The 15,761-nt window shown below is 36.3% G+C and overlaps 1 protein-coding gene across 2 annotated transcripts in view; it reads left to right on the forward strand.

Annotated features, from left to right (window-relative positions):
- Positions 1 to 15,761, forward strand: part of LOC149797349 (armadillo repeat-containing protein 2-like) — a 90,893-nt gene that overhangs the window by 56,448 nt on the left and 18,684 nt on the right. For both annotated transcript variants that reach the window (XM_089962099.1, XM_089962100.1), the window contains 2 exons: positions 6,548 to 6,647; positions 10,882 to 11,022. In XM_089962099.1, the coding sequence (XP_089818225.1) occupies positions 6,548 to 6,647; positions 10,882 to 11,022 (241 nt within the window). The remainder of the gene's footprint in view (positions 1 to 6,547; positions 6,648 to 10,881; positions 11,023 to 15,761) is intronic.

Raw genomic sequence — 15,761 nt, forward strand, 5'->3', positions numbered from 1 at the left:
GTCCATTCCTTCCATACATGACATACATCTGTAAGTCCAGCCCTGCCATCCATCTGTAGGTCCATTCCTTCCAAACATCACATACATCTGTAAGTCCAGACCCTCCATCCATCTGTAGGTCCATTCCTTCCATACATCACATACATCTGTAAGTCCAGCCCTGCCATCCATCTGTAGGTCCATTCCTTCCAAACATCACATACATCTGTAAGTCCAGACCCTCCATCCATCTTTAGGTCCATTCCTTCCATACATCACATACATCTGTAAGTCCAGCCCCGCCATCCATCTGTAGGTCCATTCCTTCCAAACATCACATACATCTGTAAGTCCAGCCCTGCCATCCATCTGTAGGTCCATTCCTTCCAAACATCACATACATCTGTAAGTCCAGCCCTGCCATCCATCTGTAGGTCCATTCCTTCCAAACATCACATACATCTGTAAGTCCAGCCCTGCCATCCATCTGTAGGTCCATTCCTTCCAAACATCACATACATCTGTAAGTCTGGCCCTGCCATCCATCTGTAGGTCCATTCCTTCCAAACATCACATACATCTGTAAGTCCAGCCCTGCCATCCATCTGTAGGTCCATTCCTTCCATACATCACATACATCTGTAAGTCCAGCCCTGCCATCCATCTGTAGGTCCATTCCTTCCATACATCACATACATCTGTAAGTCTGGCCCTGCCATCCATCTGTAGGTCCATTCCTTCCAAACATCACATACATCTGTAAGTCCAGCCCTGCCATCCATCTGTAGGTCCATTCCTTCCATACATCACATACATCTGTAAGTCCAGACCCTCCATCCATCTTTAGGTCCATTCCTTCCATACATCACATACATCTGTAAGTCCAGCCCTGCCATCCATCTGTAGGTCCATTCCTTCCATACATCACATACATCTGTAAGTCTGGCCCTGCCATCCATCTGTAGGTCCATTCCTTCCAAACATCACATACATCTGTAAGTCCAGCCCTGCCATCCATCTGTAGGTCCATTCCTTCCATACATCACATACATCTGTAAGTCTGGCCCTGCCATCCATCTGTAGGTCCATTCCTTCCAAACATCACATACATCTGTAAGTCCAGCCCTGCCATCCATCTGTAGGTCCATTCCTTCCATACATCACATACATCTGTAAGTCCAGCCCCGCCATCCATCTGTAGGTCCATTCCTTCCATACATCACATACATCTGTAAGTCCAGCCCTGCCATCCATCTGTAGGTCCATTCCTTCCAAACATCACATACATCTGTAAGTCCAGCCCTGCCATCCATCTGTAGGTCCATTCCTTCCAAACATCACATACATCTGTAAGTCCAGCCCTGCCATCCATCTGTAGGTCCATTCCTTCCATACATCACATACATCTGTAAGTCCAGACCCTCCATCCATCTTTAGGTCCATTCCTTCCAAACATCACATACATCTGTAAATCCAGCCCTGCCATCCATCTGTAGGTCCATTCCTTCCATACATGACATACATCTGTAAGTCCAGACCCTGCCATCCATCTGTAGGTCCATTCCTTCCATACATGACATACATCTGTAAGTCCAGACCCTCCATCCATCTTTAGGTCCATTCCTTCCAAACATCACATACATCTGTAAGTCCAGACCCTCCATCCATCTTTAGGTCCATTCCTTCCATACATGACATACATCTGTAAGTCCAGCCCTGCCATCCATCTGTAGGTCCATTCCTTCCATACATGACATACATCTGTAAGTCCAGACCCTCCATCCATCTTTAGGTCCATTCCTTCCATACATGACATACATCTGTAAGTCCAGCCCTGCCATCCATCTGTAGGTCCATTCCTTCCATACATGACATACATCTGTAAGTCCAGACCCTGCCATCCATCTGTAGGTCCATTCCTTCCAAACATCACATACATCTGTAAGTCCAGCCCTGCCATCCATCTGTAGGTCCATTCCTTCCAAACATCACATACATCTGTAAGTCCAGCCCTGCCATCCATCTGTAGGTCCATTCCTTCCAAACATCACATACATCTGTAAGTCCAGCCCTGCCATCCATCTGTAGGTCCATTCCTTCCAAACATCACATACATCTGTAAGTCTGGCCCTGCCATCCATCTGTAGGTCCATTCCTTCCAAACATCACATACATCTGTAAGTCCAGCCCTGCCATCCATCTGTAGGTCCATTCCTTCCATACATCACATACATCTGTAAGTCCAGCCCTGCCATCCATCTGTAGGTCCATTCCTTCCATACATCACATACATCTGTAAGTCTGGCCCTGCCATCCATCTGTAGGTCCATTCCTTCCAAACATCACATACATCTGTAAGTCCAGCCCTGCCATCCATCTGTAGGTCCATTCCTTCCATACATCACATACATCTGTAAGTCCAGCCCTGCCATCCATCTGTAGGTCCATTCCTTCCAAACATCACATACATCTGTAAGTCCAGCCCTGCCATCCATCTGTAGGTCCATTCCTTCCATACATCACATACATCTGTAAGTCTGGCCCTGCCATCCATCTGTAGGTCCATTCCTTCCAAACATCACATACATCTGTAAGTCCAGCCCTGCCATCCATCTGTAGGTCCATTCCTTCCATACATCACATACATCTGTAAGTCCAGCCCCGCCATCCATCTGTAGGTCCATTCCTTCCATACATCACATACATCTGTAAGTCCAGCCCTGCCATCCATCTGTAGGTCCATTCCTTCCAAACATCACATACATCTGTAAGTCTGGCCCTGCCATCCATCTGTAGGTCCATTCCTTCCATACATCACATACATCTGTAAGTCCAGCCCTGCCATCCATCTGTAGGTCCATTCCTTCCAAACATCACATACATCTGTAAGTCCAGCCCTGCCATCCATCTGTAGGTCCATTCCTTCCATACATCACATACATCTGTAAGTCCAGACCCTCCATCCATCTTTAGGTCCATTCCTTCCAAACATCACATACATCTGTAAGTCCAGCCCTGCCATCCATCTGTAGGTCCATTCCTTCCATACATGACATACATCTGTAAGTCCAGACCCTGCCATCCATCTGTAGGTCCATTCCTTCCATACATGACATACATCTGTAAGTCCAGACCCTCCATCCATCTTTAGGTCCATTCCTTCCAAACATCACATACATCTGTAAGTCCAGACCCTCCATCCATCTTTAGGTCCATTCCTTCCATACATGACATACATCTGTAAGTCCAGCCCTGCCATCCATCTGTAGGTCCATTCCTTCCATACATGACATACATCTGTAAGTCCAGACCCTCCATCCATCTTTAGGTCCATTCCTTCCATACATGACATACATCTGTAAGTCCAGCCCTGCCATCCATCTGTAGGTCCATTCCTTCCATACATCACATACATCTGTAAGTCCAAGCCCTCCACCCATTGTCTATTTGTATAGGTTCAGTCTTCACACATCAGTAGGTCCATTCCTTCATACATCACATATATCTGTAGGTACAGTCCCTCCATACATCACATACATCTGTAGGTCTATCCCCTCCATACATCACATACATCTGTAGGTCTATCCCCTCCATACATCACATACATCTGTAGGTCTATCCCCTCCATATATCACATAGATCTGTAGGTCTGTCCACACCATACATCACATACATGTGTAGGTCTATCCCCTCCATACATCACATACATGTGTAGGTCTATCCCCTCCATACATCACATACATGTGTAGGTCTATCCCCTCCATACATCACATGCATCTGTAGGTCTATCCCCTCCATACATCACATACATTTGTAGGTCCATCCCCTCCATACATCACATACATCTGTAGGTCTATCCCCTCCATACATCACATACATCTGTAGGTCTATCCCCTCCATACATCACATACAACTATTGATCCAACCCCTCTATCTCATATATTGGTAGGTCCAGCCCCACCATATATCACAAGTATGGTTTGTACTCCAAATTTTCAAAGACTTCTTGGATAGATATCAAGTTTGTTAATAGTCTTCATCGAAGAAAGTAAAGCTCAATTTTCACCGTTTTTCCATTAAAACTTGATTGAGTTCTGGTTTCATCCAGACAATAATTTTCTAATTCATCGTGAACTTTATATATGCTAAATTATGGATTGAAATAAAATGATCTTTAAGACTTAACATACAACATACCTTTTCCATCACAATTTGACTTGGTTATGTGACCTGTTTAGCTGAGAACTTGGCTTTTGCATACAGAACTAAGGGTTCTTTCATTTCACCTTATTGCTGAGGGTAGTCATGCCATATGCACACACTTGTAGTCTTCTGTGTGCTTCATTAATTTAACTTTATATGTTCCAGCCTTAATTCTATAGCAGTTTTGGCTCAGAATTTCTATGTTTTGTATGTTAGAGTTTGATTACAAGCCCAGTGTTTACAAAGCTTGTTAACCTGAATATATACATTAATTAATTAATTTATTTCTGCAGTAAATCTCAAATTCCTATGAAAAGAATAATATTTATGCTTCAAAAGAAAGAATTAATACCACTGTTGCAGGATGCAGGAGGTCGTGGGTTCGATTCCCGGCCGAGTCATACCAAAGTCTTACAAAAATGGTACTAACAGCTGCCTCGCTTGGTGCTCAGCATTAAGAGGTTAGTGTTAGGACTGGTCGGCCTGGTGGCAGGATAATGTGACTGGGTGGGATATCATGCTACATGTCTGCGGCATGATGCCCCAGTGCTAGACATCACTATAAACTGTCACACTGCAGACATTGTAGTGATATGACTGAAAAATTGTTAAAGCTACGTTAAAAATCCAAATCACACACACACACACACCACTGTTGCATTTTTCTACCATTGCTAATATACAGTTCTGACTTGTGATTGGTTGCCATAGTGATTTATTTAACTCCAGAAAATAGTATTTAGAAAGGTCTCATGACAAGATAATAATATATTTCTGGGATTGATAAACCATTGTAGAAACAGAAGCCAGACAGTCAGTAATTATTTTAGGATATGATTTTTTAAAATTTTTGATAGACTTCAGCCGTATGGTAATGAGACAGCACTTGGTATATTTGTGAAAAATCAACAATGTGTATACAGGTACAACAAAAGAGAGGGCTTTTCATTTCCTTGGGTAAAAACAGACATAAATTTGATTGATTGATTGTTTGATTTATCAGTATAAGAAAATTAAAAGTAAACATTAAAAAGACAATTAATTTTCCTTCTCTCCCTAAATGGTATTTTTAAAACTTTGATTTAAAGAGCAATTATTGACAGACAAAAGAGGGGAAGAGGCAGATGGATAGACAAGATGACTGAAAATACATTTAGTAATTGATTACTACTTCATGATGCACTCTCAAGCAAAGCTGAATTCTTTGGCTAAGCAGAATGCTGATAAGATGATCGTTGAGATGTTGGAATCTTAGATCACCCTTGTTTATGCGCATCTAGGTTCTCTAATGTTTTAGCAAAGGCAGTGCACATCTAGTTTCTTTAATGTTTTAGCAAAGGCAGTGAACATTTGGGTTCTTAAATGTTTTAGCAAAGTTAAGTGCACATCAGGTTTCTGTGATATTTTAGCAAAGGCAGTGCACATTAGGTTTCTCTGATGGTTTAGTGAAGGCAGTGCACATTAGGGTTGTTCTCTGATGTTTTAGCGGAGGCAGTGCACATTAGGGTACTCTGATGTTGTAGCGAAGGCAGTGCCAATCACGGTATGCCTCTGCAGTCTTTTCTGGATGGACTTCATCATTTCACATGGCAGGATAGAAGACTGTAGAAAGTACATTTCAACCAAAAATCACTTTGGATCAGTAGGAAAAAAATATAAGTTTAGGTAAACATTTGAGTATTACTATTGTTATATTCAGATTTTGATTTTGTAACTCTCACATTCCTATTTTATATTGATTGATGTCTCAGCTATAATCATCTTACAGAAATATGTTAATTGATTATTTGAATTGGCTATTTTTGTAACCTAAATATCCACGAAAATTGGTATACACACATACACACTTTCCTCCCAGCCCCCATCCCACTCCAGCATAATTGAATTCACCATACTCAGTTTATAAGAGTATTCTTCATTCAGAATAAATGAAAAGTTTTATCACTTTTGTATGAAAATTAATTAATAATAACTAACTGGATTTGAGTCTATACTCCGCATGTGGAACTTTGTAAGCACAGGGCTTAGTTTTAATCTTTTTAGTAATTTCATTCATTTACAGTAAGAATGTTTCTTGTTTATCAGTCATAGTTCTAAAATTTATAACTAACAATACTTAAACAAAAACAAAAATCAGTTTCTTGATGCATTGTAACCATTAACCTTCCCGTATTGAAAAAAGAGTCAATTCTCCATGAAATTACCAAACATAAATCATATTTAGGTGATGCAAAGAACCTTATGGAAGTATTCAAAAAGGTTTTTAAGAGGAAAGATTAATTTCTATATATTATTACCTGTATGTGTTTGTTGCTAAATGTAAGAAATTTTCCTAACTTTGTATATTATTTTTCTTTTCCAACAGCAAAGTCACTTTACACACAGATTGCTGTATTTCATTAGGAAATAATCTCACTTCTTATCGAAGTTTTCTTCTTTTGCTCAAAAAGCATTTACAAAAGGAGGTAAGTGCATTCTTCTTGTTTCATACATGTAGTTAGTAATAAAGATACAGAAGATAAACTTGGCATGGCAGAACCTTTAGTAGTTATATTATTCATCTTTCCATATTTCTGTCCATCTGTAACATGCTAGCAGTAATGGTACATATGATTTTTACCTATGAGATCAGTTCATAGATGCTGATAATTATATCCAACAGATAGCTTCTTAAATTGTCAATAACGCATGCAGTCCCAATGCAGCAGGTAGTCTGTGGTATCATAATTGTAAATTTAGACATCAACAGATGGTCAGAAACACAGCATACAATGGAAATCTCTTTTTACCCAATATCATTGTCTAAGTTTGCTCTTGGAACTGTAGACTTTGTTTGGAATTAATGTAGCCTGCACTGTTGGCATTTTAATCTTGGTACTGTAGACTTCATTTGGAATTAATATACCCTTCATTTGGAATTAATATAGCCTGCAGTGTTGACATTTTACTCTTGGAACTGTAGACTTTGTTTGGAATTAATATACCCTTCATTTAGAATTAATATACCCTTCATTTGGAATTAATATACCCTTCATTTGGAATCAATATACCCTTCATTTGGAATTAATAATACCCTTCATTTGGAATTAATATGCCCTTCATTTGGAATCAATATACCCTTCGTTTGGAATTAATATGACCTTCATTTGGAATCAATATACCCTTCATTTGGAATCAATATACCCTTCATTTGGAATTAATATACCCTTCATTTGGAATCAATATACCCTTCATTTGGAATTAATATACCCTTCATTTGGAATCAATATACCCTTCATTTGGAATTAATATGCTCTTCATTTGGAATCAATATACCCTTCATTTGGAATTAATATACCCTTCATTTGTAATCAATATACCCTTCGTTTGGAATTAATATAACCTTCATTTGGAAATTAATATACCCTTCGTTTGGAATACCCTTCATTTGGAATCAATATACCCTTCATTTGGAATTAATATACCCTTCATTTGGAATTAATATATATCTGACTCAATCATATGGATAAGAGTTTAGATTATTTTTTGACATGCTTACATGTGTATCATTTTGCATTGTGCAGGCTATCTGCAGTTCATAATTCATAAACTATGTATTGACATTACTGTAATAATATCATCTACAACTTTGCAAGCTAAATTTTTTCAATTGTCATTTAAGGTTTACACTAAATTTTTCTGTGTAAATCTAACTATTTATGCTCTATCTTAAAGCAAGGAAATTTTCAATTGCTGTGTTGCTGTAAGGTTGCATCACTATTCACAATATGCCATTTTTACTTCAACCCTCATTTTTCATTCAGAAATGTGAGAAAAAGAATACTTCATTATGCTTCAGTGTAGGATAGGACAATTCCATCACTGGATCAAAATTGTCTGAGTCTCAGACACAAAATTTTGACCATGGGTACAATTTTCCAACACTATACTGATAGCACATGAAAGACTCTATTAGTCTCTACATTGGCTGATTTGGAATCACTCCAGGTAAACCAATGGAGGATCTTACATGAGTAGTGATTTAAAATGAAATTTATGAAATAGAATCAATAATTTCATTGTTTTGACAAGCAGATTTTGATTATGTTATGATTTTTGTACATTTATTTGGAATGAACACAAGTTAAAGATTCCATTTACCACATGATGACAAAAATTTATTTTATTGAACATAAATCAAAGAGTACTTTATTAAAAGGATTTTAAAATGCATTTGGATGACTTTTGTCATTATGGTTTGGCATGAGATTACATCCTTTCATTTATGCTGTCATGATATGTTGTGAAAAAGCAATAAAAAAGTATGATTTGGATATATTGGCCTTAAAAACACGATAAATGTGCAAAATTAAATGGACACAATTCCTTAGTTCTCTCTTAGGCTTTGCTTTCATGCACAAGACAATATCTCTCAGAATGTTATCATTGTTGCAGTGTGAAGGTCATTATTCTATATTTTCTCTCAGCTGTCAAACATTTTTTTATTATAACAAGTTCAGATATTACTGTAGATGATGAATTATTTTTATTAAATATTCAGTCACAAATAAGGCAGTATTGCATTACTACAGATCACCAATTATTGTTATTAAATAAGCAGTCATATATAAGGCAGTATTGCATTACTACATGTCACCAATTATTGTTATTAAATAATCAGTCATATATAAGGCAGTATTACATTAAAACATGTCACCAATTATTGTTATTAAATAATCAGTCATATATAATGCAGTATTGCATTACTACATGTCACCAATTATTGTTATTAAATAATCAGTCATATATAAGGCAGTATTGCATTACTACAGATCACCAATTATTGTTATTAAATACTCAGTCATATATAAGGCAGTATTGCATTACTACATGTTACCAATTATTGTTATTAAATAATCAGTCATATATAATGCAGTATTGCATTACTACAGATCACCAATTATTGTTATTAAATACTCAGTCATATATAAGGCAGTATTGCATTACTACATGTCACCAATTATTGTTATTAAATAATCAGTCATATATAAGGCAGTATTGCATTACTACAGATCACCAATTATTGTTATTAAATAAGCAGTCATATATAAGGCAGTATTGCATTACTACATGTCACCAATTATTGTTATTAAATAATCAGTCATATATAAGGCAGTATTACATTAAAACATGTCACCAATTATTGTTATTAAATAATCAGTCATATATAATGCAGTATTGCATTACTACATGTCACCAGTTATTGTTATTAAATAATCAGTCATATATAAGGCAGTATTGCATTACTACAGATCACCAATTATTGTTATTAAATACTCAGTCATATATAAGGCAGTATTGCATTACTACATGTTACCAATTATTGTTATTAAATAATCAGTCATATATAAGGCAGTATTGCATTACTACATGTCACCAATTATTGTTATTAAATACTCAGTCATATATAAGGCAGTATTGCATTACTACATGTCACCAATTATTGTTATTAAATAATCAGTCATATATAAGGCAGTATTGCATTACTACATGTCACCAATTATTGTTATTAAATAATCAGTCATATATAAGGCAGTATTGCATTAATACACATCACCAATTATTGTTATTAAATAATCAGTCATATATAAGGCAGTATTGCATTACTACATGTCACCAATTATTGTTATTAAATACTCAGTCATATATAAGGCAGTATTGCATTACTACATGTCACCAATTATTGTTATTAAATAATCAGTCATATATAAGGCAGTATTGCATTAATACACATCACCAATTATTGTTATTAAATAATCTGTCATATATAAGGCAGTATTGCATTACTACATGTCACCAATTATTGTTATTAAATAATCAGTCATATATAAGGCAGTATTACATTAAAACATGTCACCAATTATTGTTATTAAATAATCAGTCATATATAATGCAGTATTGCATTACTACATGTCACCAATTATTGTTATTAAATAATCAGTAATATATAAGGCAGTATTGCATTACTACAGATCACCAATTATTGTTATTAAATACTCAGTCATATATAAGGCAGTATTGCATTACTACATGTTACCAATTATTGTTATTAAATAATCAGTCATATATAAGGCAGTATTGCATTACTACAGATCACCAATTATTGTTATTAAATACTCAGTCATATATAAGGCAGTATTGCATTACTACATGTCACCAATTATTGTTATTAAATAATCGGTCATATATAAGGCAGTATTGCATTACTACAGATCACCAATTATTGTTATTAAATAATCTGTCATATATAAGGCAGTATTGCATTACTACATGTCACCAATTATTGTTATTAAATAATCGGTCATATATAATGCAGTATTGCATTACTACAGATCACCAATTATTGTTATTAAATAATCGGTCATATATAAGGCAGTATTGTATTACTACAGATCACCAATTATTGTTATTAAATAATCTGTCATATATAAGGCATAGTTACATTAAGAGTATCATGTACATAGTTGAAAATAGCATTCTTGTCTTATATACATTAAATTTATGAGTATCCAATATTTAAAAAATGCTGATTTAGAAACCTTAAAATATTAATTATCTAGACAGTATTTTTCAAAATATTGCTGTAAAGTTGTTTTAGAAACATTGAATTGATCAAGCAAGCTAAAATTGGAGTAATGAATTTGTTTTTTTTTATTGCAGGATATTGTTGTGAGGGTGTGTTTTATTCTTGGAAACATGACAGCCAAGAATGATGATGCCAGGATACGTCTGTTCCAGGAATCTAATTCCATGGATATCATAATCTCAGTATTAAAGACTTATTTAGAGTTAGATATCAAGGTAATATGCAATCAAGTGTTAAGGACTTATTTAGAGTTAGATATCAAGGTAAAGTACAATTATTCTTTTTTTATCTTCCGAGTAGTTAGTTGTTTGATGCAGATTGATTGGATGTTTTTCAATCAAGTGGAATATATTCCCTAAGCTTGTTTCTTGGGCAAAGACACTGACCAATAAGCAGCTGCACCAAAGTTTGGACAGAGTGAGAGCACATACCTGTAAGTAACTCCACCAAAGTTTGGACAGAGAGTGAGAGCACATACCTGTAAGTAACTCCACCAAAGTTTGGACAGGGAGTGAGAGCACATACCTGTAAGTAAGTCCACCAAAGTTTGGACAGAGAATGAGAGCACATTCATGTAAGTAACTCCACTGTAGTTTGGACAGAGAGTGAGAGCACATACATGTAACTCTACCAAAGTTTAGACAGAGAGTGAGAGCACATACATGTAAGTAAGTCCACCAGAGTTTGGACAGAGAGTGAGAGCACATACATGTAAGTAACTCCACCAAAGTTCAAAGAGAGAGAGAGCACATACCTGTAAGTAACTCACCAAAGTTCAAAGAGAGAGAGACCATTTGCAGCCTTTTCCTTTACATGTTATAAAAAGATGGGAGATTTAAATATTAGACATTGTAAATTAAGGTCAGTGATTTTAATAACATGACATCATCATTAAACTGCAGAGACAATGTGTCATCACTCATAGCAGCATAAATAGTAATCAAAGGCTAGCATAGTCCAATTATTTCTTACAGTTTGTTTTGTAGAAACGGCAGTCAAAATCAGTAGAGCATGTTTTTCATTGTGGGCTGAAATGTCATAAAAAATTAGTATGTGCCGACCATATTTATGGAATGGTCATGTAGTATCTGGCATGCCATTTTCTTCACAAAGTTTATTTCTGGTCATATCTGAAAGGCTGAAGGATTGAAAACAATTTCAGTATGAAACTTTACATTTAGAAAACTTTTGTCAAGTTTCGTTTTCACCTTCTTGTGAAAATATGGAACACAGTTATGTCCCTTCTTGAACATAAAATCTTGTCTTTTAATTGCATCATACTGGTGGGGACATCCATAGTAGATGGACACATTTTTAGTTTTAATACTCTGCTTTCATGATCCATAATATTCTTTGCATCAATAATCAATAGCTGGATGTTCATCTCCCACACTGCTCAGTTTAGGAAGTATTACTACATCAATAGCTGGATGTTCATCTTCCACACTGCTCAGGTTAGGAAGTATTACTACATCAATAACTGGATGTTCATCTCCCACACTGCTCAGGTTAGGAAGTATTACTACATCAATAGCTGGATGTTCATCTCCCACACTGCTCAGTTTAGGAAGTATTACTACATCAATAGCTGGATGTTCATCTCCCATACTGCTGAGTTTAGGAGGTATCGCTACATCTATAGCTGTATGTTCATCTCCCATACTGCTCAGTTTAGGAAGTATTACTACATCAACAGCGGGATGTTCATCTCCCACACTGCTCAGTTTAAGAAGTAGTACTACATCAATAACTGGATGTTAATCTCCCACACTGCTCAGTTTAGGAAGTATTCCTACATTAAAGCTGGATGTTCATCTCCCATACTGCTCAGTTTAGGAGATATCGCTACATCAATAGCTGGATGTTCATCTCCCATACTGCTGAGTTTAGGAGATATCGCTACATTGATAGCTGGATGTTCATCTCCCATACTGCTCAGTTTAGGAGGTATCGCTACATCTATAGCTGTATGTTCATCTCCCACATGGCTCAGTTTAGGAAGTATTACTACATCAATAGCTGGATGTTTATCTCCCACACTGCTCAGTTTAGGAAGTATTACTACATCAATAGCTGGATCTTCATTTCCCATACTGCTCAGTTTAGGAGATATCACTACATCAATTGCTGGATGTTCATCTCCCATACTGTTCAGTTTAGGAAGTATTACTACAATTATATCAAAGTTGCAGAGAGATGGGTATATTTATCTCTCTCAGAAAGAGAGGTAGGGATATTTATCTCTTACAGAAAGGGATTTGGATGTGCTTAATCTGAGAAAACATTACTGAGAGATAATGTTCAGAATGTATGTGCCTATTAGGTGTGATCTTTTGTAAATGGAATAGCTTGGCAACCTTTTACCATCGACCACTCTGGTGGCCTAGTGGTTAGAGCATCCGCCTCAGATGCTGGAGGTCGTTGGATCGATCTCCGGCTAAGTCATACCAAAGACTTTACAAAAATGGTACTAACAGCTGCCTTGCTTGGCACTCAGCATTAAGAGGTTAGTGTTAGGACTGGTCAGCCTGATGTCAGGATAATGTGACTGGGTGCGACATCATGTTACATGTCTGCGACATGATGCCCCAGTGCTAGGCATCACTATAAACTGCCATATTGCAGACATCTTAGCAATATGACTGAAATTTTTTTAAAGCTACGTTAAAAATCCAAATCACACATACACACACACCTTTTACCATCATTATGTATGCTTTTCTTCAGTATATGAAGGTGTCTTTTCAGTGAGCATGTATCTCATTGTTTTCCATAATTTCTCCCATTTTTTGGTGGAGGAATGGCCATTTAAGTCCTAAATTCCTGTTTAATCTATTCCTCAGTTTTGTATTATCTTCAAGTCAACATTCAGTCACCTTAGGTGAATGTTCATAGTTGTGTACTTTTAAGTATGTTTCAGCTCTATAGGTGTGAGTTGTAAAAAACCTGACTTGAAGGAGTGTAAATGTAAGAATAATTAACAGGTTATAAAGAAGCATCCCAAAACCTTGGTCAAATGTACAACTTAAAAGCATTTTTGGCCAGATTGCAAAACAATTCCTGTTTATGGATTGTGTTCATCCACACAGCCATCCATATCTTGGACACTGTTGCTTGTAGAGTCACTCGATTTGTCTATAAATGTTTCTCCTCTGAGTACACTCTCCAGTTATATTAATGTTAGAAAGAAATTCTGCTACCACTCAAATGTAGCATTCCTATGTTCCATATAGATTAAGGGAAGAAACTCTTCCAAACCTCCTCCTTACCTCCCCTTACCATTGATAGGTGGCTACAGTTATACAAATTATTAGCTTTTGCTTGATACAGTATTCATCATATCTCTTATCTCTCACAGTTAATCTTGTGAATTATTGACCATCCATCAGCCAGATTGGTATAATATTGAGACAAAAGGTATATACTACATGTTGCAAGCAATAGTGTGTAAAATCTGTTGACCATCCAGTCTTATGAAGCAATATATCTGCCCAGAATTTTGCATCCTACCTTGGCCCTTCAGTCTGGCACAGCATTTTTGTTGGGCATGATTGTTGAATTCAAGAGGTATCAGAGCCTCTTCCTAATGTTAATGTGATCAGGTAATTATTCTCAGAGAAACATAATTAACTAAAATATTTGCTTCATGAGAAATACTATGACTGTCTGTAAAAACTTGGTCACTGACCTATATTTCCACCGTTTTGTTACTTGCGCTTTTGTGTTAAGCCGAGTTTCTCATTGTTAGGCTTGTTTTTAGATTCATTTCTCATGCTATTGCTTGCAGAGTTCGGTAACTGACAATCGTGCACCTATTAGTCAAAATTATATCAGCATGACATATACTCATATACTTATCACCGCATTGGCCCACATTAGCTTTTCCTTTAAGCTTCATTTCTCGGACACTGTTGCCTGCAGTTCATTCAACATGATACATAGCTGCTTCATGGAAAGTACTATGCCCAAGTCAAAACTATGTCACTTTAGCCTATATTTCAAAGTCCACTGACTTAAATGAACCTTTGTGATATAATTCAGTTTCTCTGACACTGTATCCTGCAAAGTCATATCACTTGGTATATAGATGCTTCATGTGAAATACTATTTAATCAAAGCAAACTCACTGTGACCTATATTTTTTGTTCCAGTGGTCTACATTAATTTTTGCCTTTAGTTCAATTTCTTATACACATTTATGCAGAGTGATGTAACTTGATGCAAAGAATGCATCATATGAAATACTGCACAACTTAAACAAAAACTTTGCAGACTTTCCATATTACTCTTGGCAGTTGTTTTTTTATTACCACTTTTGTGTGAACAATTCTGCTGCAAGTTCATACACCTTGATATACATGGAAACTTACCAAGATCTAAGATAAATTTGAATAATGCTTCACTTGAATGTTGAAGTTTCTTATTACTTCACTTATAAAAGAGATATTTTGGTATCCTCCACTTGTCCATCCATCTGTAAGTCTGTAACTACATATGATTGCTTAATGGAAGTTCACCAAACATCTTACATAGGTAGCATATGTGGTGACCATCTGCAATAGGGATATAATTTTTGGGCCTCTCCTGGTTTTTTTTTTGGATGAGTCAAAAGTCCAGAGTACAAAAATTGCCATTGCAGTGACATTTTTGAATATTTTTTGTACCAAACTTTGTAAAAGCATTTATGGATGAATGACAGAAAAGGAGTTGGGGTTACAGTCCTTCTTAAGTCAAGGTCTAAAGGGGCACTGAAAGAGGGTGATTTTGGAAGAAGTATCCTTAACTCTCAAGAACAAACTGTGTCATATTTTCTTGTTTGATAAAATTCCAGAATTAATTTCAAGGGTGGTACTTTCGAGTATCTTTTGGCAAAAGAAATTTTGAGTTGGCTCCCTTCCCCATTTCACTGTAAACTTTTATTTTGCATTTTATTGGTTTCATTTTTAACTGAAGA

Source organism: Sinohyriopsis cumingii, chromosome 6 (assembly GCF_028554795.1).
Source record: "Sinohyriopsis cumingii isolate HCF-2022 chromosome 6, ASM2855479v2, whole genome shotgun sequence".
Lineage (NCBI taxonomy): Eukaryota > Metazoa > Mollusca > Bivalvia > Unionida > Unionidae > Sinohyriopsis > Sinohyriopsis cumingii.